Source organism: Fusarium coffeatum (assembly GCF_003316985.1).
Source record: "Fusarium coffeatum strain FIESC_28 chromosome Unknown BRIP53273_contig_61, whole genome shotgun sequence".
NCBI classification, from domain to species: domain Eukaryota; kingdom Fungi; phylum Ascomycota; class Sordariomycetes; order Hypocreales; family Nectriaceae; genus Fusarium; species Fusarium coffeatum.
Genome location: NW_022157857.1, coordinates 1 through 22,277, shown reverse-complemented (window position 1 = coordinate 22,277; position 22,277 = coordinate 1). Strand labels below are relative to the sequence as shown.

Sequence of the window (22,277 nt, the reverse complement as noted above, 5' to 3'; positions counted from 1 at the left end):
AACCTTTAATCAATTGAAGCCGTGTTATCAAAGTATTACAAGTAATTCGAAAGGAGGTCGTGGTTAATATTCACGATGCTTTAGGCCATAATGCACGAAGGGAGGTTCTAGCATCTATTGCATTTGATATCTATCTATATACATATTTACCGCCATGAATTAGCGTTGTCAAAGGTACCTTGAAATATTATAAGGAAAAGGAGCGAGGGAAAAGATATAAAGACATCGAGGAAATGAAAAATTGTCGACTTCTATTCGGCGGACAGATGACTTACGGCTGAGTAAAAGACTATAAACTTGCCAGGCTTATCGCTTGAATTTAAGACTCAGCCCTCTTAGTAGCCTTGGTCCTGAGCTTCATCATCAAAAACACAAGCCCATAAAAGCCAACTGCGAAGATGGCACAGATGCCCGCGTTCCTCCATCCATACCACTCCGCGTTGAGGTTCATTGACTTCAGATAATCTCCTCCTTCAGTGTATTGGCAGACACGGCAGGACGAGGTGGCGTCGGGGTTGAGGAGGTTGATGCCCACTCCCATGCCCTGCTTATAAGCCGAAAGATAGGCGCCGCAGGTCTTGTTGGGAGCCGGGTCGAAGATGGTGAGCTCGTCTTCCTTGCATTTGACAGGCTTGTCCCAGGTCGTGAAGATGAGTAAGGAGCCCATTACGTAGTTGAAAGGGTCAAGGTAGTAGATCCTATAATAATATGAGATTAGAAACAGCATAAGGTAGGAGGATGAAGAGATGACACTTACCAGTATCTCCAGAAGGCTGTAATTTGACCATATGGTACCATGACGCCGCAGAAAGAGACCAGCGTAGTAATGACTAACGGGTTCACAAGAGATGCAAACACAGCGTTGGGGGCGTATGCCGCAATCATCTGTCCGATTCCAGTGTATATGAATTCATAGAGCACCTGTAACTGTCAGACGAATATCCAAGCTAGTACATAAGAAAGACTTACGACAATAAAGAAAACACTGCCACCTTGGTTGGGACCAGTGGGTAGGCCAGCAGTAAAATACCAACAAACGTAATACAACAAAGCTGCAACGATCAAGTATGGGAACTCCGAGACAATCAGGCCGGCAACAAAAGGCGCCCAGTGATACATCTTACTCTTCTTCTCGCGGGCCTCGTAGATATCGCGACGGTCAATGAAGAGAGGCTGCAATTGGGAAATAACACCGGGTGCAACGAAGATAAAGTTGAAAACAGTAAAGAGGTTCTGCTGAAGATCGGTAAGACTGTCTCCAATCTTCCAAAAGGTGAAGCCGTTGAGAAAGGCTAGCAGGACGTGCATGGCCAGCTTATTGTAGATATACTCGGTGTTACGAAAGAGCGAGACATTCATGCGATGCGTGACTAGCTTGACTTGAGTCCACATGGAGGCGGCAAACTCACGCCCGTCATCGTTCGCGCGCGAAGGTTGAGAGAGAGCATCTTCAACCATATGGTCCAGTTCCTTGGTCAAAGCATCATGTTCAGGCGATTCAAGCCAGATCTTGTTCCAGTCCTTGTTGTGGCTGGCTGGACCATTACCTGAAACCACGTCGATCATATGTTCAGCAGGGTTAGCTTCGGGTGAGCATGGAGCACCGTGACGACCGAAATAAGACTTGATAGTGGAAGCATTGTCACCGATATCGCCGAAATAGACAGTCTTGCCTCCCTTGGCCAGCAGTAAAAGCGTGTCGAACTGCCTAAACAGCTGCGCTGATGGCTGATGAATGGTAACCAAGATAGCTTGTCCTGCCGCAGAGAGCTTCCGAAGAAAGCGAATGGTGTTGTACGCAGCCTGTCCATCGAGTCCAGACGTAGGCTCGTCGAGGAAAATAAGGATGCTCGGTTTTGCAACTAACTCGACACCAATGGTGAGACGCTTGCGTTGTTCGACAGAAAGACCGTTTCCTGGTCGTCCGACAAGGGTGTGTTCGAGGTCGTTCAATTCAAGAAGGTCAACGATAGTATCAACGTATCGTAGCTTGTCTTCCTTGCTTACATCAGAGGGCTGGCGCAATAAGGCCGAGAATTCGAGAGCTTCTCGGACGGTTGCGAGCGGTTCGTGGACATCTAGCTGTTCGACATAACCAGCGGAACGTTGGAACGAAACTGAGATAGGCCGACCATCAACTAAGACCGATCCATGGATGGTTCCCTCGGTTTTCCGTTGTGCGAGGACATCGAGGAGCGTGGTCTTGCCGGCGCCAGAAGCCCCCATCAGAGCACCAAGCATGCCGGGCTTGACGTAACCCTGTACACCATCCAGAAGCACGCGGTCGCCATCGGAGGTTTTGACAGTATATGTCAAATTCCTCCATGTGAAGATGCTCTTATTACGAATAAGGTTGTTCTCAATGTTGCTGTTGGTATCAGACGGGGAGTTGGCCTTGGTCTTCTCAGAAGACGACGATTCCTCATCAGCGGCGGGTTGGACCAGGTGCTTGGACTTGCGTTGTTGTTCCCGAGGGATGAGCAAGCTGCGGCCACCTTCGCCGACTTGCTTCCAGCCGTTGGTAAAGAAGATCGTCAGGCCAACGAAGAGAACCCACCACGCACAGATGATTCCAAAGTTACGCCAGATATGACTTTTGGCGAATGACATATGACTCAGATACTGCTCGCCGGTAACGCTCGTCGCACCGGGAAGCGCACCGCCTACTCCAGCACAAGCTTGACCGCCCTGTCCTTCCATATACCCCGGACCGTTAGGCACAAGGTACGGACCAACACAGGGAATGGTCTGACCATGGAACTCGTTGGACAGCAAGGCATCAAATGCATAAGCCATGGGATTAATCCAAAAGATCCACCCAAACCACGGATGCATCTCAGGCTTGACAATCATGTACCCCATGTAAACGAACAGGGTAGCAGTTGCAAGACCAGAGACCTTCGTCGCGGCGTCAAAGGTGGGAAAGGCGGCGCCGACGAAACGGTAGAAGGATGTCATGGATAGCGCTGATACATAGTTGATGATCAGGTACGTGAAGAATGCACCAGCAGTAGCCTTGAGGCCAACCATGAAGTAGAGAACGATGCCGAAATGAGATACTTGGAATAGTAGGATAGGTAGATCAGCGACGACATGGGCAATGACGAAGGCGGCAGGGTGATACAACGCAAACTGACGTTGCTTGGCTAAGATAGGTCGGCCAGTAAAAGAATCCGTAACTTCAGAGAGGGCGATGAGGGCAGGGTACAAGATAGAGAAGAACAGGGCACCTCCCTTCAGAAACAGACCAGCAGAATTGTCGGGGGCATTGTAGAACAGAGACCCGCCGACAAGAGCCTGCACGACAGTGGCACCTTGCTTCACGAACATGGTCTTCTTATCTCCCCAAAGGATCTGGTATTGCCTGGTAGTGGCAGTCTTGACCTGAGTAAGAAAATCGGCCGTGATAGGTGAGTTCTTGGGGACTCCCTTGTACTTCTCTCGAGCAACCATTTCCTTGAAGACGGCGGTGTTGTCGTTGGCTTCCTGGGTTTTCGCGTAGGTACGAGCTTCTTGGAGCATCTCGGAGGAGATAGCGGATTGATCGTAAGCGCTGCGGACCGCATCAGCTGTGCGAGGGAATGTGTTTTCATAACCAGGCGCAATGACTCGCTCGTGAGGAACAGTCACACCCGTCAGGAAATCACTTCGGTTGGAGCCACCATCCCTCATGAAGCCTAAGCCCTGCATGAAAGGAACAGCAGCCTTCTGGGGTCCATAGAAGATCTGCTTGCCCTCATCAAGAACAAGCACCTTGTCAAAATGCTCATAAATGCCGTTTCCTGCTTGGTACAGTGTAACGATAGTGGTAAGACCGAGGATGTCCGTCATGGCTCTAATAGCCTTGATCCACTCCAAAGCAGTGCTGGCATCGAGACCTCGGGTTGAGTTGTCCCAGCAAAACACGCTTGCCCGAGTCGTCATGCATTCGAGGATCGATACACGCTTCCTTTCTCCTCCCGAGACACCGCGGATGAAAGCGTCGCCGACTTTCGTTTTGGCAGTGTGCGAGATACCGACAGATCGCAAGAGAAAGTCTTTGTACAAGTCCGCATACTCCTTACGCGTCTTCATCCCGGGTGGAAGATGAAAGGGAACCTTGAGACGGGTGGCAAAGTCGATAGTTGCCTCGACAGAAAGGGTTGGGAAGAAGATCTCCTCCTCAGTGTTCATAATGATCTGCCCACGGTATTGTTTCGCTTCGTCGGCCATCATACTTCCGTAGTGGACGTCTCCGCTAACCTCTTCGTAGCCACGGCAGTTATTGGCGAGGATGTTGAGCAATGTCGTACAGCCTGACCCAGGGCGGCCAAGGACCAGTAACATCTCCCCAGGCTTGACACATCCGTTTGAGTTATCAATGATGGTCTTAATCGGCTCGGTTTTGTTGCTTTTGTGGAAAGGGTAGAGTTGTGACAGGACGTTCTCGTTGAAGTTCACGTCGGCGCCGAGGCCCTTGACTGTAAGATTCGTCCAGCTCACGCCAAGTTTCTTGGGCTTTTCGCCGCCTTGTTCGTCTCGATCGCGCATCATTTGGACTTCGGACGACATAGGCCACGTCGACTTATCGTGGAAAGTCGCATTCTTGTCCACTGTGTCTTCGTCGGTTCCAATGGACACTTGGTCCACAGTTGAGGAGCTTGCACTCATGGTCGGGTAGAGGGCGCCGTTGCTTGATCTTGAGAGAGATTGATTAGATAGATGAGAATAAAGATTGATTGTAAAATTGAACGAGGAGTATACAATGTATAACAGTAGTAATCCAGTAAATCTGCAATGTATAAATAGGGAACAATTGGCTTGGAATTAAGTTACGGAGTATCCATTGCATCTTTACAGACGAGCTGAAGATTACAAAGAAACGATTGCGACATTTCGGACATCGCAACACGGAACACTTGAATTGACGAGATGAGGAATTGAAGAATTTGGTCTGTAAACCCTCCGCGGTGCAAAGTCTATGACCGCTTAATTAATCATTTATCGAATGCGAATGCGGATTGCAATTTCAGACGATAGACGGAGGGACTTAGCAAAGTTCTTATCGGGACGGACTTGATTAATAAACTTTAATGCGGTCTAGCACAGTGACGGCCCAATATGAGTAATCGCCTCTGCCAAAGAGACTAAATCCCCTAGTGCGAAAAGCTTAAACCCTCCGCGGAGGCTTTTATAAACGACCGTCCCCCCGCGACCAACAGTCCGACATTGATCCCCAATTTCAAGTTTGTCCTTCAAACCCGCTTTCAGATTTACTTGCTTGGTACCACCTTCTTCAATCAATATCAATTCCGTAACACGATTGGCTACTTTCCATGGAAGCCCCAACAGTTCACCCATCACAGCGCCGTGTTGCTTGTGAATTATGCAGGAAACATAAAGCAAGGTGTCAACGTTTTCACGAGAGCGATCCTTCATGCGCGAGGTGCACGTTATATGGAGTCAAATGTACCAATGGGCGTCAGAAAAAGGTTGGAAGGCCTAGGCCAGCGAGGGCTCCAAAATCGGCCGTTAGGGGAAACACCTCGACTGTATACATCCCACCAACTCCACCCGGCACATCTCCCGAAAAAGCTTCTCTGCTCGATGCGAATACATACTCAATAGACTGGACAAGCCTCGCCTCACCAGCATCTACCTCATTGCAAGTTGTCGGCAAGACCGCGGACTACGCGTTCGGTGGCTCGGCACCAACATGGTCTCCCGTGGAATTGAGCTCGGCGAATGACCCTTGGAACACTGGCTTCGATCTTGGCGAGTCTGCTTCCATGTTCGCTTATGACTCAGTATTCGGCGCCTCACCACCAATTACGGACACGGATGCAGCGCCAGTGTATCTGCTTCAAAGTCCACCAAGCACGATATCCAGCGCCCCCAGACACTGCAACACAAGCGCCATCGATGCCCACAATGCACTGATGGAGCTTTCCAAAATAAATATCAACTTACATGCGCGAGTTTCAGCTGCCAAGTCGAACTGTTCTCACCTGACATTCGACGACTTGGTCTATCGACAGGGCCCTCTGTATATAGACAACTACACCCTTACTGAATTCATACTGAGCATATCTCAAAACTTCCTTCAGGCTATCACGAGCTTGTTACCTGCTTCCCCAACAGCAGACGCCCGGATATCCGAGCTGCTGTCATTAAGTCACAAGTCTAAATCGCAGTCGACGAACCATGTCAATCGAACCTCTCATTCGCCTCCACCTCATTACGCCGGTCTACCTGAGCCACTGTCCGCCCCCCTGGCGCTGACGATCACGAGTATTTTTATCCAGATACTGTCGCTATACGAGTTAATACTGGAACACACCACGACCCGTGTTGATCGATTACCCGTCGAACCTATCCCTCCAATTCCGATTCTTCCCTACGATAGTCTGGTCCTGGAGAGTCTCTGTAGACAGGGCGCTTTCTTTTCGCGAACCGTCGCCCATCTGTTGGAAAGAATGCAATACGTCTTGGGCATGGAATCAGGACCCGTTACCGGTCAGAAAGGGCTGTTAACGGCGAAGCAAATAAAAGTCCTTTGGGGGGAGTTGGATAGTGGACAGGCTATAATTCCCGGTCAGGCTTTGATGGGACCTGCTATCTTGCAGAGATTATTTGGTAAGATGGAGAAAGTATTGGAGTGCATTGCGGCGGATAGCTCTCCGGGTTCGTAGATACTCTAGTAAATTTACCTTGTCTGTATCTTCAAGGGATGGTAGCTTCGGGCCATTTTGACTCATGACGAACTCCATTCCCGTTCTGCTTCTGCTCTCGATCAACGCCCAACCACAGAAGATCCGGCCTACTATAGTGACCGACAATGTCAAGGAATCCTTTGGTAGCCACAACCTTGCTAAGATCCAGGTCAGCATAAACCATGCCCTCAGTAGCAGCCTTGCCATCGCCCAAGGCGTCAGTCAGACGTCGGCCATCAGGTCCGATGACACAACTATGTCCACCTCCTGGCAGTCGACACTGCAGTCCATCCTGTGTCTTCAAAATGTCAATGCCTTTTTCAGTGCATACAGATGTACAGTGAAGTATGTAGGCAGTGCTCTCGATAGCATACGTCTGAGACAAATTCTGACAGCCCTCGGCAGTTATACTCCACAGACCAGGGTGGTCGACGCCTGTGGTAGGATCAATTGGAGGCCACATCGCGATGTGGATGACTTCTCCTTGAGAGATACTGTGGTACTTGAGAAGCGGTTGTGTGTGCTCCCAGCATGCCAGACATCCGACCTTGATCTTCCCATGGTCAGGTCCAAAGTCTACTTCAACCACATTATCCAAGTCAGAGTTTGTTCCATCTCCAAACACGGTGCGCTCCATGTGAGTTGGCTTGATCTTTCGTCGATGCAGCAGCAGCTCACCCTGTGGTGAGATAATTGCCTGCGAGATATAAATGCTATGGGAAGGGCTCTTCTCCGAAAAGCCAAGAACGACAGCAATCGAGTTTTCTTTCGCAGCAGTTTTGACCGCCTCTATAGCATTGGATTCAATTGCGACAGAATTGTAAATGTATCGCGTCTGCATTTCGAAATCGACCGATCGGGCCCTGTAGTCATGATTAGTGGAATGATCTTTTTGAAACGAAAGAAACATACCAAATCCATGCTGGGTACCCGGGGATCCAGCATTCAGAAAAAGCAATGAGCTTGGCTCCATCGTTTGCCGCTTCGGCAATGAGAGTGCAAGCTTTCTTAACCGAGGCGTCTAGGTCCAACCAAACTGGTTCGGCTTGCGTAAGAGCGACTCGGATGGGGACGGACATGTTTGGAGAGAAGCAATATGAGTGAGAAAAAGCAAGAAGATGATGCAATTCATCGATGGCCTCATGTGAGAGATATATATCCTGCATGTCAGGCCATGTCTCTGATAAGGGTACATGTTTCGTTTGTTGGTTCTAGGGTATGCATACATGATACGTTGGCCATCTTGTTTATCAATCTTATCGATATGGCAGACGCGTAAGAAACAGCCTGTTTAGGGTATCATTAATTGAGATAGACTAAGCTTACTAGGGACACGACAATCGCTCGTAGCGGGGAGTCATTCCGAAACGGGCATGCTATTCAATTTGCATGATAATCTGGGTCCAGATCGTTTCATCTTGTGGTCAAGGTTACATTGGCCCATGACATATCAGTCGCGATGGAGACATAGCCGTTAGCTTTCTCGGCAAAGCATTTGGCATGAGCCTACCGATTTCTCTAGAAACCTCATATTCTTATAATAAATTCATATCTCACTGCCTAAGTATTAATTCTCAGCAGGCTTTTTTGGCCAGGATTTCTTTGTTGTCATCTTGTAGATGTCTTATTCGTGTCTTGACATCTCCACCATCTCGGAAAACAGTACCCGACATTGCGAAAAACAAATTCCATCCCAAAAAAGCAAGTCCTTAGACCGGTGATACACTTCCCGAAAGGTAATAGATTAGCCAAGAGTAAGCCTATGTATCCGCGACACCAAACACCGTTAGAGTGCAAGCAGGGACTTGATATACGAACTTGCACAACATATCCGATGTTTCCATTCAAAATATTTTTCCTCCTCCTTCATATCCTCTGCTACTATGGCCACGGTAGCCAGACAGCTTGCGGAGATATGGTTTCTTTACGGTATTGGCATTCTCATGATTGCCGCGCGAGTGTTCTGTCGCACGGAATTGGTGGGCTGGAGATGTTATCAGCCAGATGATTACCTCGTCATCATTGTTGCAGTAAGTTGTCTCCCGCCGAAAAAGGGTTTTCGCTGACACCATCAGTTCCTATGGACTAGCACAGCAATTTCAGGCCACATCTTCATTGCTTCCGCTCAAGGTCTACATACCTCCGATCTCAATCACGATGAACGGAAAAACATGCCAGAAGAAGACTACGGAAAGTGGGCTTTTGGAACGCAGATGTTCATGCTTAGTCTTATCCTCTACGTTGTTGTTCTATGGTCGCTCAAGTTCAACATGCTATGGCTGTATAAGCGAGTTGTTCGAGGACTATGGACGGAAAGGTTTATTAAGCCTCTGATGGTGCAAGTGGTTGTCTCGCTGATTATTATTATCTTGACGCTGGCCTTGACATGCCGGCCATTTCATCACCTATGGCAAGTCTGGCCAGATCCTGGAGGTAAGTTGACGTGGGATGTATGAGATTGGGATTGAACTAATACGCCCTGCAGCACATTGCACCCCGCAGAATCTAACATTCTTTATTCTCATCTTGTCTTTCAATCTAAGCACGGATATTAGTATCATTCTTGTCCCGATTCCAGTGGTCATGGGCATCCGAGCGAAGCCCTGGAAAAAGTTCGGCCTCTGCATATTATTTAGCCTGGGCTTCTTTTGCATGACTGCTGCGATTTTACGATTCGTCCTCATATTCAAGGTCAGTATCATGTCCATAAGAATTTTGTTGTACCTAACTGTTCTATAGTTGGACCGGCGAGGCGAGTCTGTTCTCTGGTCGCTTCGCGAAGATTGTATCGGTATCTTTGTCGGCCAAGCACCCATGATAACACCACTCTTCAAACGTCGCTTCTGGGTAACTACTGGCTATTTGTCACCAAAGGCAGAAGCCAGGAGGAAGAGTAGACAGCCGCAAGACGCAAATCGGCGTGACAGCTATCCACTTTACTGGCTATCGCGACGGCCCAATTACGCAGCCCCGGGCCCGTATTCCATCACCGCCATTGAGTCGATATCGGAGAGTCAGGAAGATATTGTCATGATGAATTCAGGGCTCCCGACAAGACCGGAACCGCTCTATGATTCATCGAATGGGATTATTGTTGAGAGGCGGGTTGATATTGAGGCTGCTGATGGGACACATACGATTGTGACGCAAAGATCGGAGGTTGTCATAGGCCAGAAACAGTTTGTATAAAAATGACGAAATCAGTTAAATTGCGAATTCACGACTCCTTTCCCTCATTCTTTCATAGCCCAGTCAGCGGCAGCTATGGCATGGATCCGCGCGGTGTCGAAGATCGGCAGCTCACTCTGAGTCTCATCTATCAGCAACCCGATCTCGGTACATCCAAGGATCAAGCATTCGGCTCCAGAAGCTTTTAGCCTCCCAATGACCTCTTGGTAAGCCTTTCGTGAATCATCCTTGATAACACCATTGCAAAGCTCCTCGTAAATGATCTTGTGGACAATATCTCGGTCCTGATCATCCGGGATAACAACGTTGAGATCGAACTTGTCCGCCAGACGCGATTTGTAAAACTCCTTTTCCATGGTAAACCGTGTTCCAAGTAACCCAACGGATTTGTAACCAGCCTTCTTGATGGCTTCAGCAGTAGGGTCAACGATGTGGATCAGAGGTAGTCCAGATGCTGCTTCAATACCATGGGATACAAAATGCATGGTATTAGTGCAGAGGACCAAGCCGTCCGCGCCGGCGCGCGCTAGTCTCTTCGCTGCATCATCAAGTAACAGTCCGGCTTCTTCCCATTTGGCAGCGCGTTGTAGGGCTTCAATCTTGGCGAAGTCGAACGAGACTATTACGCATTCGGCCGAGTGCAGACCGCCGAGGACCTCACGAACTCGACGGTTGATTTCTTGGTAGTATGTCGTGGTTGACTCCCAACTCATGCCACCGATTAAACCCAGTGTCTTCATCTTCAATTCGATCTTGACGTGGATATCGTCGGAAGATATGGGTAGCTTGTCAGCAGGGTCGTTGCCTGAACAATCGATTTGGCTCTGGGAAAATGCTCGACAATCGTCAGGTTGAATGGAGATCAAGGTCAGGGAGAAGTAGACGGGAAGGCGGAACGAGCTGAAGACAGATTTGAAGGGGAAGTAAGACACGGGAGAAAATATCGCAGATCAAAATTGACGAGGCGGAGAAGCTTACGGCTTACTGGTGTACAGTTTCCCCGCCCCGGTTAATTAGCAGGCTTGGCCCAGCTGAAGTAAGAAACACCATCCTCTATTGGGCCATGGGTGAGACAAGTGATACCACGATGGGCGATAATCTCTCCAGTACCGTCATGATGGGAGCAATATTGGTAAAATACCGAGATCTGCGATATCCAAGGGATGAAGGTCTGAGACATTGCGAGGGCCATTCATATCTTGTTCCATCGCTATAAAATCCATCATTCCACCATGTCTTTATTAAATTGAGCTTGAACCCTCAACTAAACTGATCTTTTTAGTGGTTTTTTTTTAAACCTTGAGCAACAGGTTTGAAGATTAATCTAGCACGAACAGGGCTCAATACAATAATGTCCGAGACGTCACCACTGCTCCAGCCCAGCTCCGAGGCCACAGACTATGGAACGCGGTGTTGCGGCTCACCTGCAGCAACCCAACCAGAAGAAGAGAGAACAATCATCAGCAAAGACCTGTCCTTCGCCCGTCTAGCAGTCATCCTGACAACAGCCTGGCTCGGCGTTTTCCTCGGCGCTGCTGACACAACAGTAATCGCAACCCTCTCTGCTCAAATCTCAAGCGAATTCAACTCCCTCAGCCTCCTCTCCTGGCTTGCAACAGCCTACCTAATCGGTAACGCAGCCAGTCAACCGATTTCAGGCCGTCTAACAGACATTTTCGGCCGTGGTCCTGGCTTGGTGTTTTGCAACCTTGCCTTTGCAGCTGGCAATCTGCTTTGCGGACTAGCTACTAGCCAGCATGCTATGATACTGGGAAGAGTAGTCGCTGGTATTGGCGGTGGAGGCTTGATGAGTATCTCCATGTTTCTCGGTTCGGATCTCATACCATTGAGGAAACGCGCTATCGTGGGTGGTGTTGCGAATCTTTGGTATGGAGCTGGGACTATGGTCGGTGCTGTTTGTGGTGGAATGCTGGGTGACTATAGTGACATCGGCTGGAGAGTCGCCTTTCTCGTCCAGGTTGTTCCGTCTTTGGTCTCAGCTGTCATCGCGTACATCATGATCAAAGTGCCACCGAAACAATCCGACAAGTCATATATCAAGCGCATCGACTTTGGCGGTGTTTTCTTGGTTGCGGCCTTTTTGGCAAGCCTGGTTCTCGGTCTCAGCATGGGAGGCAACATCGTTCCCTGGTCGCATCCTCTTCCAATCACGGCGATCGGAGTCGCAACCTGCCTGTTCGCCGCCTTCATCTGCTGCGAGGTCAAGGTCTCCCAACCAATCATCCCCGTCAGGCTTCTACTCAACCGGACCGTCCTGGCTACCTGCTTGTCTAGTGTCTTTTGCGCTGCTATCAGCTTGACAAGTATCTTTTACATCCCACTTTACTTACAAGCACGCGGAGACTCAGCCACAGACGCTGGAATCAAGATTATGCCTTCATCACTTGGATTAATCGGAGCACTGCCGCTTGGATATCTGATGAAGAGGACAGGGAAGTACGTCGGAATCATTGTCAGCAGTATTGTCACAATGATCGTGGGCGCGGTCATGTTTACACTTCAGGATGAAGTCAGTCCAACATGGATGACATGTTTGGCATTCTTCATCCTGAGTCTTGGTTACAATGCCGTTTTTAGCATTACACAGGTTGCTTGTCTCGCAGCCGTGGAACACTCGCAACTAGCCATGGTCACATCGACAATTAGTAAGTTTACCATTCAATCGAACTTTTATGTGCAATTCTGACCACCTCGCAGTGCTTTCTCGAAGTCTCGGAAGTACCATCGGAATAACGATCGCTTCGGTCGTTTACCAGCATAGCTTGACAAGCGGCCTTTGGGCTCGATTTGGCGACTATCCGAATGCTGCCGAAGAGATACAGCGTATCCGCGACGACCTTACAGAGCTGACGCGCCTTCCCGATGGTTGGCACGAAGGAGTCACAAAGTCATTAATGGTGGCATTTGAGCACGTTTGGATCTTGATACTAATTTGGGCAGTACTGGCTTTGATCAGCATCACGCCTATCAAGCAACATAAGCTATACTCTACACTCGAACGAAAGTGATGGCCAGGTAAATCGTCTCAAGACTGGGCTATCGAGAACATTCGTTCAATTCCTTATGTCATGGATCTTTAGATTAATAGTCATTTCTTCTGCCTGGGCAGAATTTCCAAGTATTGAGTTTTAGCGTCAACCTTGTTCCCCAAAATGCTGAACCAATCGTAGTGTGGAGGATGCCAAGAAAGGCAAGTCGGTATTGACAGACTAGCCTATTGTATTCCGCTTGCGTCAGGTAGTAGTCACAACCCTTGTTGAATCGATCTCCGATCATTTCACGACTTGATCGCTGGGCTCGGAGCTCAGTTTTTTGGAAAGGCAACATGGGTCTACATCATGAAGCCGACGTTGCCTATGCACCTCGGAGAATTGCAGCATCTCTTAATTGTGATAAAGGATGCCCTTCTTGGCGCAAGTATCAACAGGAAAAGACATCTACGGCAGTGTATTCTCATGTCCTGCTTCCACAGCATTTCCTCTTCTCATCGCCCATCTTATACTACTCTTTGATCCTCCCTTGGCAGGCGTTGATAGCTCGTCAGCTGCCAAGAACACTATACTGCCGGTAGCTGCGCCAAGCTATCTTAAATATTTCTGCCACTCCCGTGTGCGAGTCTTCATCATGCTCAAGCCCGTCAAACCTAGACCCCGGTCGTCCTCAGCCCCGAGCCAAGCAAATCCAGTCGTCTTTTTACGACAAAGATCTTCATCAGCCAATAACGTGCACCGCATCCCGCCCACTATCACGCCTACCCTCCTTGATCTACCACCCGAACTGCATTACACCATCTTTGAATATCTGGATCCAGTGGACAGCACATGTCTAGGTCTTGCCAATACGCAATTTCACGCCATTCATCGTCGTTTGCACGGAAGACTATCCTTGGGTACCGGTCGTCAAGGGCCGAATGACATGGAATGGGCCTGGCGTGGATCAGGATATCCAAGCTCACCCCTTTCCGACCAGTTTTGCGACAAGTGCGGACCATTCAGATGCCTACTTTACCGCCACATCAGCGGCTTTTTCCAGGAGGACTCGGAATATTGTGCTGTGCAGCAGAAGTTCGTGTCACCTAGTCTCGAATGGGAGAAGGAGTCATGTTTCAGGTCAAAGCCAAGGCAGCCGATGATTTGTGGTCGTCATAGCAAGGTAGTCTAGGATACGAGAGTGTTTGAGTAATAACATTGATACAACAGATAGTCTAGCAGAACCCCGTCTTCGCCTTCTTGATTGATATTCTACTCTACCATGGCCCGTAGCATCCCGTCCCACCGTACAATGCCTGCTGTCTCATGTCCAAAGTAGCACGTTCCTGTCTTTATCAATTACGTTGATCAAGGTATACTATAAGCATCAATCAGCATTTCAACATCCGAGGAGTGATGGAGCAAGTAACATACCTCGATAAACCTGGGCTTTCCGTATCGCACATCGCCAATCCAATTATCCTCATTATTAACGGGCCGCAAACCCATCGACTCCAACTTCGACCACCATTCCATCCAAGACTGGAGACTGTCCGGAATGGATAGTCCCGGCGGTGGCTTCATGAAATGGATCTCAATCAGAAGCTGCCCAAAAGGCAAGGTGCTATTTCTGTCGTCGGTCTGCTGCTCCACAATGGACTCGATCAAGGAGGTCAAAGCGTCGAACTCGGCGCCTTCGATGTCCATCTTGACAAGATCGATGTAGGTATGTCCGTTCGCTTTCATCAGATCCTGTATAGTATAGACTGGTGGGTCAACAGTCTTATCCGTAACCTTGCCGATCTTGACCTTGGAAAAGCGTGCGCGGGAGTACTGATATCTTGGAATTTCCTTCGCCCAGGAGTCCACACTACTATCGTAGCCCCAGATACGAGCATTAGTCCTTTGGAGCAACTCAGCCTCGAAGGAAGAATCATCGCTAACACCGAAGGAGTAAACAATGAGTTCGCGAGTTGCTGGAGAAGGTGGACACTCTTTCTCGTAACGAGCCATACCGCAGACTACCTTGCCACCATCTCCCAGTGTACCAACTCTCTCGAGATCGTAAGGGCAGAAGAAGCTGGGTCGGGCAAAGTCCCAGACGTTGAATGGGTAAATGTATCCGTCAGGGAAGTTCTTGTCATGGCCTGACGTGGCTACCATTTTCTTGCGGTCTTGGACGGACTTCTGCCAGAGCTTTTCAGCATGGGCAAGTTTTGCGTTCAGGTTTGGATCGACGCTCATTTGACTGAGGTCAACTGTTGAGGTTGTTTCTGAGAAGCCCGTTTCTGACCTTCCTACCACAAGAAGGGTAAGTAGGAGGACGGTGGCAACCAGGGAAAAGATGGTGGCAAGTTTGTTGGCCATAGTTGCAAGTGGTGGGTGATCAAGAATATTTGGGTTTGGGAATAGATTATAGGATGGCTTGAGGTGATAGGTACAACATATATACTCGAAAGCGCCGTATAGGGGAACACCCTTATGCCTGTGAATTGTCTCGGGCTTCTTTGATCTTCCGATACAACGCGCGTTACAGTTTCTCCTACTGATGCCAAGGTCCGACTCCATACGTAATGAGGCTGCGTGTGTATCCTATATTAAGCTTAGGTCGGAGCCTAAGAAAGCGCCAAGATCTCTCCCCTTGCGACGCGGTAACGGGACCACAAGGAGCTGTGGCGGATCATCGGGATTTAGATGAGCTGCTCTTCCAATTCAACACTAGGGCGACCGTGCCAACGACGTTTCATCGATCTAGTAGAACTACTGGTCCGGAAGATTACGCGTTACATCTTTTGTGCTTACGAGATAGGCTTCCCGCCGTTGGTTTCTCGTGTTCCCCCCGCTTTTCTCTCCCAGCACACTCCTTTCAACCTAACCCCTGATTTACCCACAAACTTACAATTAAGCTTAAATACCACTAAGCGACCCAGACCATCCTTATCTCACTCAACCCAAGTCAAGTCAACCATGGACTCCTACGTCATCACCCTCATCATATCAGTCACGCTCCTCGCAGCTGCAGCCTCGTGGCAGCATAAACAGACATCGACGAGATTGCAACTTATTCCTCAAACCGAGTTACATCAATTTGACATCATCGACAATGAGCTTCATGACTTTGAGCGTGATACGACTGCTGATCGATTCTACTCCTTTCGCAACCAGTTCCTTCTGGTCTACGGCCTCGTCATGGCAGCTGATTGGCTTCAGGTAGTACTTAAGATACAAAGCTTCGGCGACTTCCACTAACTTGCTGCAGGGCTCATTCATATACAGCGTCTATAGAAATACTCTCGGTCTTCCCGAACCAGTCGTAGCTTCCCTATTCGCAACCGCTTTCTCCTGCGCCGGCATCAGCGCCATATTCATCGGCTACCTAGTTGACAGATGGGGGAGAAAGTTCATGTGTCAAGTTTACTGCATACTATACTCTCTGTCCTGTTTAACTATCCTATCCAGTGACCTTCGGCTCCTTTACATAGGACGGGCTCTGGGTGGTGTCAGCACAACGCTGTTATACACAGCTTTTGAAACATGGATGATAGCCGAGTATTACAGGCTAGGCTTCGGACATTCGGATCGTGCTCTTAGTGCGACTTATACCTCTATGGCTATCCTCAACGGTTTCATCGCCATGGGAAGTGGTGTTGTTGCCCAGGTTGCAGTCAACCTATTTCGTTCGGAAGTCGCTCCCTTTGTCGTCAGCATAGTCTGCCTATCGGTCGCTTATTTTATCATCTCCAAGTCATGGGTTTGTCAATTCGCTGGACATTGTCAACTTACTAATACTAAGTCTAGGTTGAGAATTACGGATCATCCAACATACAAGCTTGGAGGACTGGCTCGGCGACAGGTAGCATTAAACAGGCGATATCCACTAGTCTTTCGAACTTGATTGGTAAGGATTCGCCCCTTTCACTCACCCAGGATGACCGCTAACGCACATTCCATATGCAGAAGACTCACGAATTCTTGCTATTACATTTGTCGTATGTTTCTTCGAAGGCGCCATGTATAACATGGTGTATTCCTGGCCTCAAACCATTTTATCCGCCCGAGCCCTAGCAGAAACCTGGGGACAGCCCCCATTTGGTCTCATCTTCGCCAACCTTATGAGTGCGCTCACTCTTGGCTCGTTCTTCTTTGCTTACATGTCACGCCACGGTAACTCGGTCCAAATCTCAGTACACATGGTCCAGATCGCTCTATCTGCGTCAGCTATCAGCCTCCTGCTCACCGTCCTCTTTAAAGCTGAGATGTATCGGTTTCTGGCATTTTGCGTCTTTGAGTTTTGTGTAGGGATGTATTTCCCGAGCATAGGATTCTTAAAAATGAGCTTTGTGAAAGAATCGAGAAGGGGTAGAGTGTATGGTGCAATGAGAGTTCCGCTCAATGCTTTCATCGTCCTCTGTATGACGACGGTAGAAGAAGGTGCATTGCTTTTGACGAAATGCCATGGACAGTTAACTTGTTGCTCTAGGTGACCAAGATCGTGAAGACCGATTCATGGTTTGCAGTAGTCTGCTGCTTATCAGTGTCATACTCATATCCCAACATGTTCTTACCTCGGTTGAATAGTTCGCTAGACCCCAAGTCATTTTATCTATTCATTATGTGCAGACAAGACGGGCCTCTCGCAAATCGCCTGTTCTCTTTAAATAGCAAAGGAGTGTTTAGATTCATTAGCCTATGTTCAAAAATGAATTCTGTCCTCAGCATTACACTACATCGGGCTTTATAGCATTGCTTTTAGACCTCGCAGTGAAATCCCCGATACTGGACTTCCAACCTTGCCTGAAAAGCCGCCTTACTCCATCCCATTCAAGAGTCGACAAGAGAATAACTATAACAATCAGAGGCAGCGCCGTGGCAAAGTAAACCCAGAATCTATCATTGCCTGGCAGGTACGCGTCTTCCATACTGAATAAACTCGCAACCCAGGCCAGAGGTGCAAAGACCAGAGCTATATATGTCAAGCGTCGGACGCTGACAGCTTCGAGGATAGAGCGTCGTGATTCAAGAAGCTGTATCATTGTCGTCGCGACAGTGACCATTTGTTCCAGAGACTGTCCGTAATCTTGGAATTGACTCTGTAGATAGTTAATGTCTTTGAGAACCATTTTCCAGGCTGTCTCGCCATCGCCGTGCTGCTCGACAAACTCGGCGATAATGCTGAGTTTGTGTCGACTCTGTTTCAGTCGGCGTCGCCATCGCTGCAAGTCGACTATATCTTCGCCATGAAGGCGGCTTGTGATGTCCTGAAGAGAGTATTCGTAATGCTTGGAGAAGCGGCTAATGAGATGCATATAAAGGTTCCATTCGGAAAGGACTATGCGGATGGGATAGTAGGCGAAGTTCATAATGCTCATGAACATGCTGGTGGAACCTTCCTGTTTTTGGTGCCGGAGGTAATAGGTCAAACTGTCAAGCATCGAATCTCTGCTCCACTTATGCGTGGAACTCGCCGGTGTGTGTGATGTCGCGACATCTTCGAAACCACCATGCAAGTGTTGAGCAGGATAACTCTTCTGACTCTGAGTACCCAGTCCTTCAATCGCAGATCGTATAGGTCGATCGACCAAGATGAGACCTGAGAGGATTAGCTAATTGCCCAATAATGATGTCAATATGCTCACAGATAGAAGAACTACCGATTGATTTGATGAACAGGGAGCAGGTCGCGCGAGCAAGGGCTAGCTGCTTTCCCGAAAGAGGAACAAGGCGACGGATATTGCGAGTCACATTTGCGTCTGTTTTCAGGGCGTATGCAGCATCTTCAAGTACGCCAGCTTCGCCCAAATCTAGTACTTGCTGGTAATGGAGATGTAGGTATCCGCGTTGGGACAGCAATGACGGCAATATTGCAAGGGAAGGTGGTGGTGGCGCCAGCTCGATGTTCTCAAAACTTGTGTTGACATAGTCGGCGAAGAAAAGAGGGTCGATATCCAACCTATTTCCAACTAAACTTATAAGCTGAGGACTGATATCTTCGATAAGAATCAGTCGCGTAATAGTGGCTCGAGATAGCGTATCGATTAGATTTGTTATCTTATCACTCTCCGCTCTGATTGGCTGGAGCTCAGGTGAGCTCTGCTCCGTAGGGTAATCGATGTAGACGACATCGCTTGAACGAGTCGCTGGTTGCTGTAAATATCGTTCGAGCCCATTGATACAGGGATTTGACTGAGCTCGAAGGTTGACGTAGTCTATATAGGATTTGTGATCTTTACCTGGATTCATGTTGCAGGGTGTCGGACGCAGAAACGACGTGGAATAATATTCGGGTTCCGCTGGTTTATGAACGATCATCGACCCTTGGCAGGTGGCTACAGCACAGCCACAAGGAATTGTACTTTCAACTCCGCGCAAAACAGAATTCTCAATGAACTGTAAAACCTAGGTTGTACTAATCAGATGTTGTTTTCTATCTAACATCCTTTGCTCGGCAGATTCTCAAAGTCAAGTCACAATGTCGATTGCCAATCTGCTCCGAGGCAGATTATCATATCACCCTGGCTATGGGTCGATCACCTACCAATTAAGAGACGTTGTTAAGCGCTAAATAAAGGTGGAGTATGCAATCGATAAGCAGCGCGTTGTGGGCGCGGAATGCTTTACCCAGACGCGTCGACGCGCAGCATCATATTTCACATGCCGCAGCTCCACCAGTCCCAGTGTGCCGCTGACGCCCGGGTATACCGACCTTCAGCTGTTGTTTGACTTACCTTTTGTCCAAAAGTGGCTAGGCCGTCCGGTACTTACCTCACTTCACCGCTTACGGTGCAGTATCAGCCATCTTCTGTGTCGGTATCATTGGGTTTCGGGAATTGTTTTATTTTTATCATGCATGTCAAAGCTTGGCTGTATGAACCTTTTGACATATTATTGGCCTGAGAATCGCCCTTTGTAGAGCTGAAGATCTGCCCGTAGTTATTCCCTGTCAGATTTAGGTTACCTCTAGATGTCTCACTCAGCGGTGCTGTCTTCAAGACAATACGTAGTTCGGAATCCGATGTGTATTAGAAATGAAAATTCCTGTCCAAATCTCCCTTCTTTTTTTACTTCTATGTACTCTGTTTCCTCGTTTTTTCAAAGCTTCTTTTCACGATTTCTCTTATCTTTACTCCTGCTGGGTTCTTGGAAGACTTCCAATATGAGTACGCACACGGCGCTTTTAGTTGTCTACGGAATTGTGACGATACACGCAATCATTACTCTCCTGGGATGGCTCCGAGGCCTCCGCACGCATTGGCGCAGCTTCAATCCAAAGAAATGGATCTGGAAGAACAGATATGTCTCCTTCCAAGAGTTTCACGCTGCTTTCGACCGAGGCGACATCATGTTTGCCGCCACTATCGTAGCAGCCACTTTGCAGCTTTCTCACCCAAAAATATCGCAGGTTCTTCAAGCCCACAGCACCTACAGGTCAGACTATTGGCGAAGAGTCATTAGAACCGTTGCATTTATTTACATCGTGGTTCGATCAAACAGTTCAGAAAGGCAGCAGGTCATCGCGTGGCTTCAGAATCTGCATCATCCCATTTCCTTATTCAAGTTCGAACATAACGTCATTATATTCGCCACCTTTGCGTTTGCGCTGGTCAATACACATCGACTTTTGAGAGATGTGACTCAGGATGAGGCAGATGCTATTGTCTGGGGCGTTATGAACTTATCCGACAAGCTGGACCCAAATGATCTTGGACGAGATTACCCAAAGACATTGGGAGAAGTGGAGAGGTTTTTGGGACAAAGACTGTCGTTTGACACCACCGAACTATTGAAGATTCATTCAGAAAGCTCGAACCTCAGCAGCATTCGGAATGAGATAAAGAAACAGGGTGTCCGAAAGTCATTGCAACGTCCTGTGACCTTGATGCGCTGGGCGCTCTTCAATCTATTCGTCCGTCGGCTTTCGAAAAGAGTCCTGGCTGGACCGTCTCAAAAATGCAATATTCTGGAGCGAGGTTTCTGGTGGATGACCCGAAAGCTCAACATCCTATTCTCAACCTTCCATTACAGCCTGTGCCCGCGAACGCTCACTTTCGATGGCACCATGGATCTTCTACTCAAGGGCAGCCCAAGAATGGAGAATACTCTGGTAGAGTTGCATAGCGAGATATTCGGAAGCAAGGATGGTCGCCATGCTATCAGTGGACAAGGTCATCATGCGGATCTTGAAGCCCATCTACCGAGCATGGATGTTGATCAGCGTATTTTACCTGAAATGCCTGGGTTTAGAGAAGAGGCTAAGGAGCTTGTTAACTGTGCTTTCTATCGTGGTGAGCTCGCGGATGCAATCAGCAAACCACAACATTTGGGTATCATAATGGACGGAAACCGTCGCTACTCAAGGAGCCATGGCCTTGGAAGTGTGTTACTTGGCCACCAAGCTGGTGCTCACAAGCTAATACAAGTCATGTCATGGGTATTCAGCTCGGGTATAACAAATCTCACAGTCTGGGCTTTGTCGGACGACAACTTAAAGAGAGGTCCGCAGGAGCTGGATCCACTGTTCAAAATGATGGCAGAGTATATTCAAGAGACAATCCTGAACGAAGCACCTTTCTCTATCCCCGCGGTTCGTTTTCGAGTGGTCGGTGATAGATCCATCCTTCCGACGTACCTGAAAAGCAGAATCGAAGAGGCTGAGGCGGCCACCAGTCGTAACACCAAGTTCAATCTTCAACTCGCCATAGGCTATGGTGGCAGATCTGAGATCATCCTTGCCACCAAGTTAGCAGCTGCGGCCAAGGGACTTGAAGGTATTACTGAAGGAGACATTTCCGACCGGATTTACTCATCATGTCTTGGCCTGCCACGGATTGATGCAATCTTAAGAACAAGTGGGGAGAACCGACTGAGCGGCTTCGCTTTGTGGGAGTCACAGCATGCCGAGTTTACGATTGTGAAGGCGAGTTGGCCAGCATTGAGGCAATCAACATTCCTTCGGGCATTGTTGGATTTATCTACGCGCAATCGAAGGCTCGGCGCTTAATTCCATACCAGAAAAGCTTACTAAAAGGAATAAACCCAATCCTGTCGCTGTTAGCAGTCGCCATCGTGAAACTGGTCGATTGTAATTATGTATGGGTTGACGTAAAGAGATTAATAGAAGTTAGGGAGCAGTATGGAACGGAAATAGCCGTGCAATCAGAAGTGTTATTTTGTCAAGTACCTATTCCGGGTACCCTTCCTCCAGATGCATTGATAATATGCCCTGGATTATAGAATGGAAATAGAACTGTTACTGTAACCGAATGACCTGAAGTTTGATCTGCTATATACCTCAAAATGGGGCTATATAAGGCCACGGGGACCAAGAGAGAAAGAGAAACGTAATGGAGCAGGGAAGGCGTCCAGCCGTGCCGAAACCCAATATTAGGGTAATTGGTAAAGCAAAAAA

At 48.4% G+C, this 22,277-nt stretch overlaps 9 protein-coding genes across 9 annotated transcripts; 4 read left to right on the top strand and 5 right to left on the bottom strand.

The window, feature by feature from the left end:
• Positions 1-319: 319 nt before the first annotated feature.
• On the bottom strand, positions 320-4,650 carry FIESC28_02773 (uncharacterized protein; the record flags this gene model as incomplete). The annotated part of the gene is made up of 3 exons (XM_031156922.1): positions 320-698; positions 758-921; positions 970-4,650. The coding sequence occupies 3 exons, from the start codon at positions 4,648-4,650 to the stop codon at positions 320-322; spliced, it is 4,224 nt and encodes a 1,407-aa protein (XP_031018874.1).
• Positions 4,651-6,702: 2,052 nt separating this feature from the next.
• On the bottom strand, positions 6,703-7,771 carry FIESC28_02772 (uncharacterized protein; the record flags this gene model as incomplete). The annotated part of the gene is made up of 2 exons (XM_031156921.1): positions 6,703-7,555; positions 7,605-7,771. 2 exons carry the CDS (start codon positions 7,769-7,771, stop codon positions 6,703-6,705), a joined length of 1,020 nt encoding a protein of 339 aa, XP_031018873.1.
• Positions 7,772-8,575: 804 nt separating this feature from the next.
• On the top strand, positions 8,576-9,881 carry FIESC28_02771 (uncharacterized protein; the record flags this gene model as incomplete). The annotated part of the gene is made up of 4 exons (XM_031156920.1): positions 8,576-8,722; positions 8,768-9,125; positions 9,178-9,383; positions 9,432-9,881. The coding sequence occupies 4 exons, from the start codon at positions 8,576-8,578 to the stop codon at positions 9,879-9,881; spliced, it is 1,161 nt and encodes a 386-aa protein (XP_031018872.1).
• A 44-nt stretch (positions 9,882-9,925) lies between these two features.
• On the bottom strand, positions 9,926-10,621 carry FIESC28_02770 (uncharacterized protein; the record flags this gene model as incomplete). Its single annotated transcript, XM_031156919.1, has 1 exon — positions 9,926-10,621. One exon carries the CDS (start codon positions 10,619-10,621, stop codon positions 9,926-9,928), a length of 696 nt encoding a protein of 231 aa, XP_031018871.1.
• Positions 10,622-11,232: 611 nt separating this feature from the next.
• On the top strand, positions 11,233-12,910 carry FIESC28_02769 (uncharacterized protein; the record flags this gene model as incomplete). The annotated part of the gene is made up of 2 exons (XM_031156918.1): positions 11,233-12,547; positions 12,600-12,910. The coding sequence occupies 2 exons, from the start codon at positions 11,233-11,235 to the stop codon at positions 12,908-12,910; spliced, it is 1,626 nt and encodes a 541-aa protein (XP_031018870.1).
• A 1,285-nt stretch (positions 12,911-14,195) lies between these two features.
• Positions 14,196-15,238, bottom strand: FIESC28_02768 (uncharacterized protein; the record flags this gene model as incomplete). The annotated part of the gene is made up of 2 exons (XM_031156917.1): positions 14,196-14,249; positions 14,306-15,238. The coding sequence occupies 2 exons, from the start codon at positions 15,236-15,238 to the stop codon at positions 14,196-14,198; spliced, it is 987 nt and encodes a 328-aa protein (XP_031018869.1).
• Positions 15,239-15,838: 600 nt separating this feature from the next.
• On the top strand, positions 15,839-16,810 carry FIESC28_02767 (uncharacterized protein; the record flags this gene model as incomplete). The annotated part of the gene is made up of 4 exons (XM_031156916.1): positions 15,839-16,081; positions 16,131-16,270; positions 16,331-16,622; positions 16,670-16,810. The coding sequence occupies 4 exons, from the start codon at positions 15,839-15,841 to the stop codon at positions 16,808-16,810; spliced, it is 816 nt and encodes a 271-aa protein (XP_031018868.1).
• Positions 16,811-17,589: 779 nt separating this feature from the next.
• On the bottom strand, positions 17,590-19,111 carry FIESC28_02766 (uncharacterized protein; the record flags this gene model as incomplete). Its single annotated transcript, XM_031156915.1, has 2 exons — positions 17,590-18,461; positions 18,508-19,111. The coding sequence occupies 2 exons, from the start codon at positions 19,109-19,111 to the stop codon at positions 17,590-17,592; spliced, it is 1,476 nt and encodes a 491-aa protein (XP_031018867.1).
• A 913-nt stretch (positions 19,112-20,024) lies between these two features.
• On the top strand, positions 20,025-21,869 carry FIESC28_02765 (uncharacterized protein; the record flags this gene model as incomplete). The annotated part of the gene is made up of 1 exon (XM_031156914.1): positions 20,025-21,869. The coding sequence occupies one exon, from the start codon at positions 20,025-20,027 to the stop codon at positions 21,867-21,869; it is 1,845 nt and encodes a 614-aa protein (XP_031018866.1).
• Between the last annotated feature and the right edge of the window lie 408 nt (positions 21,870-22,277).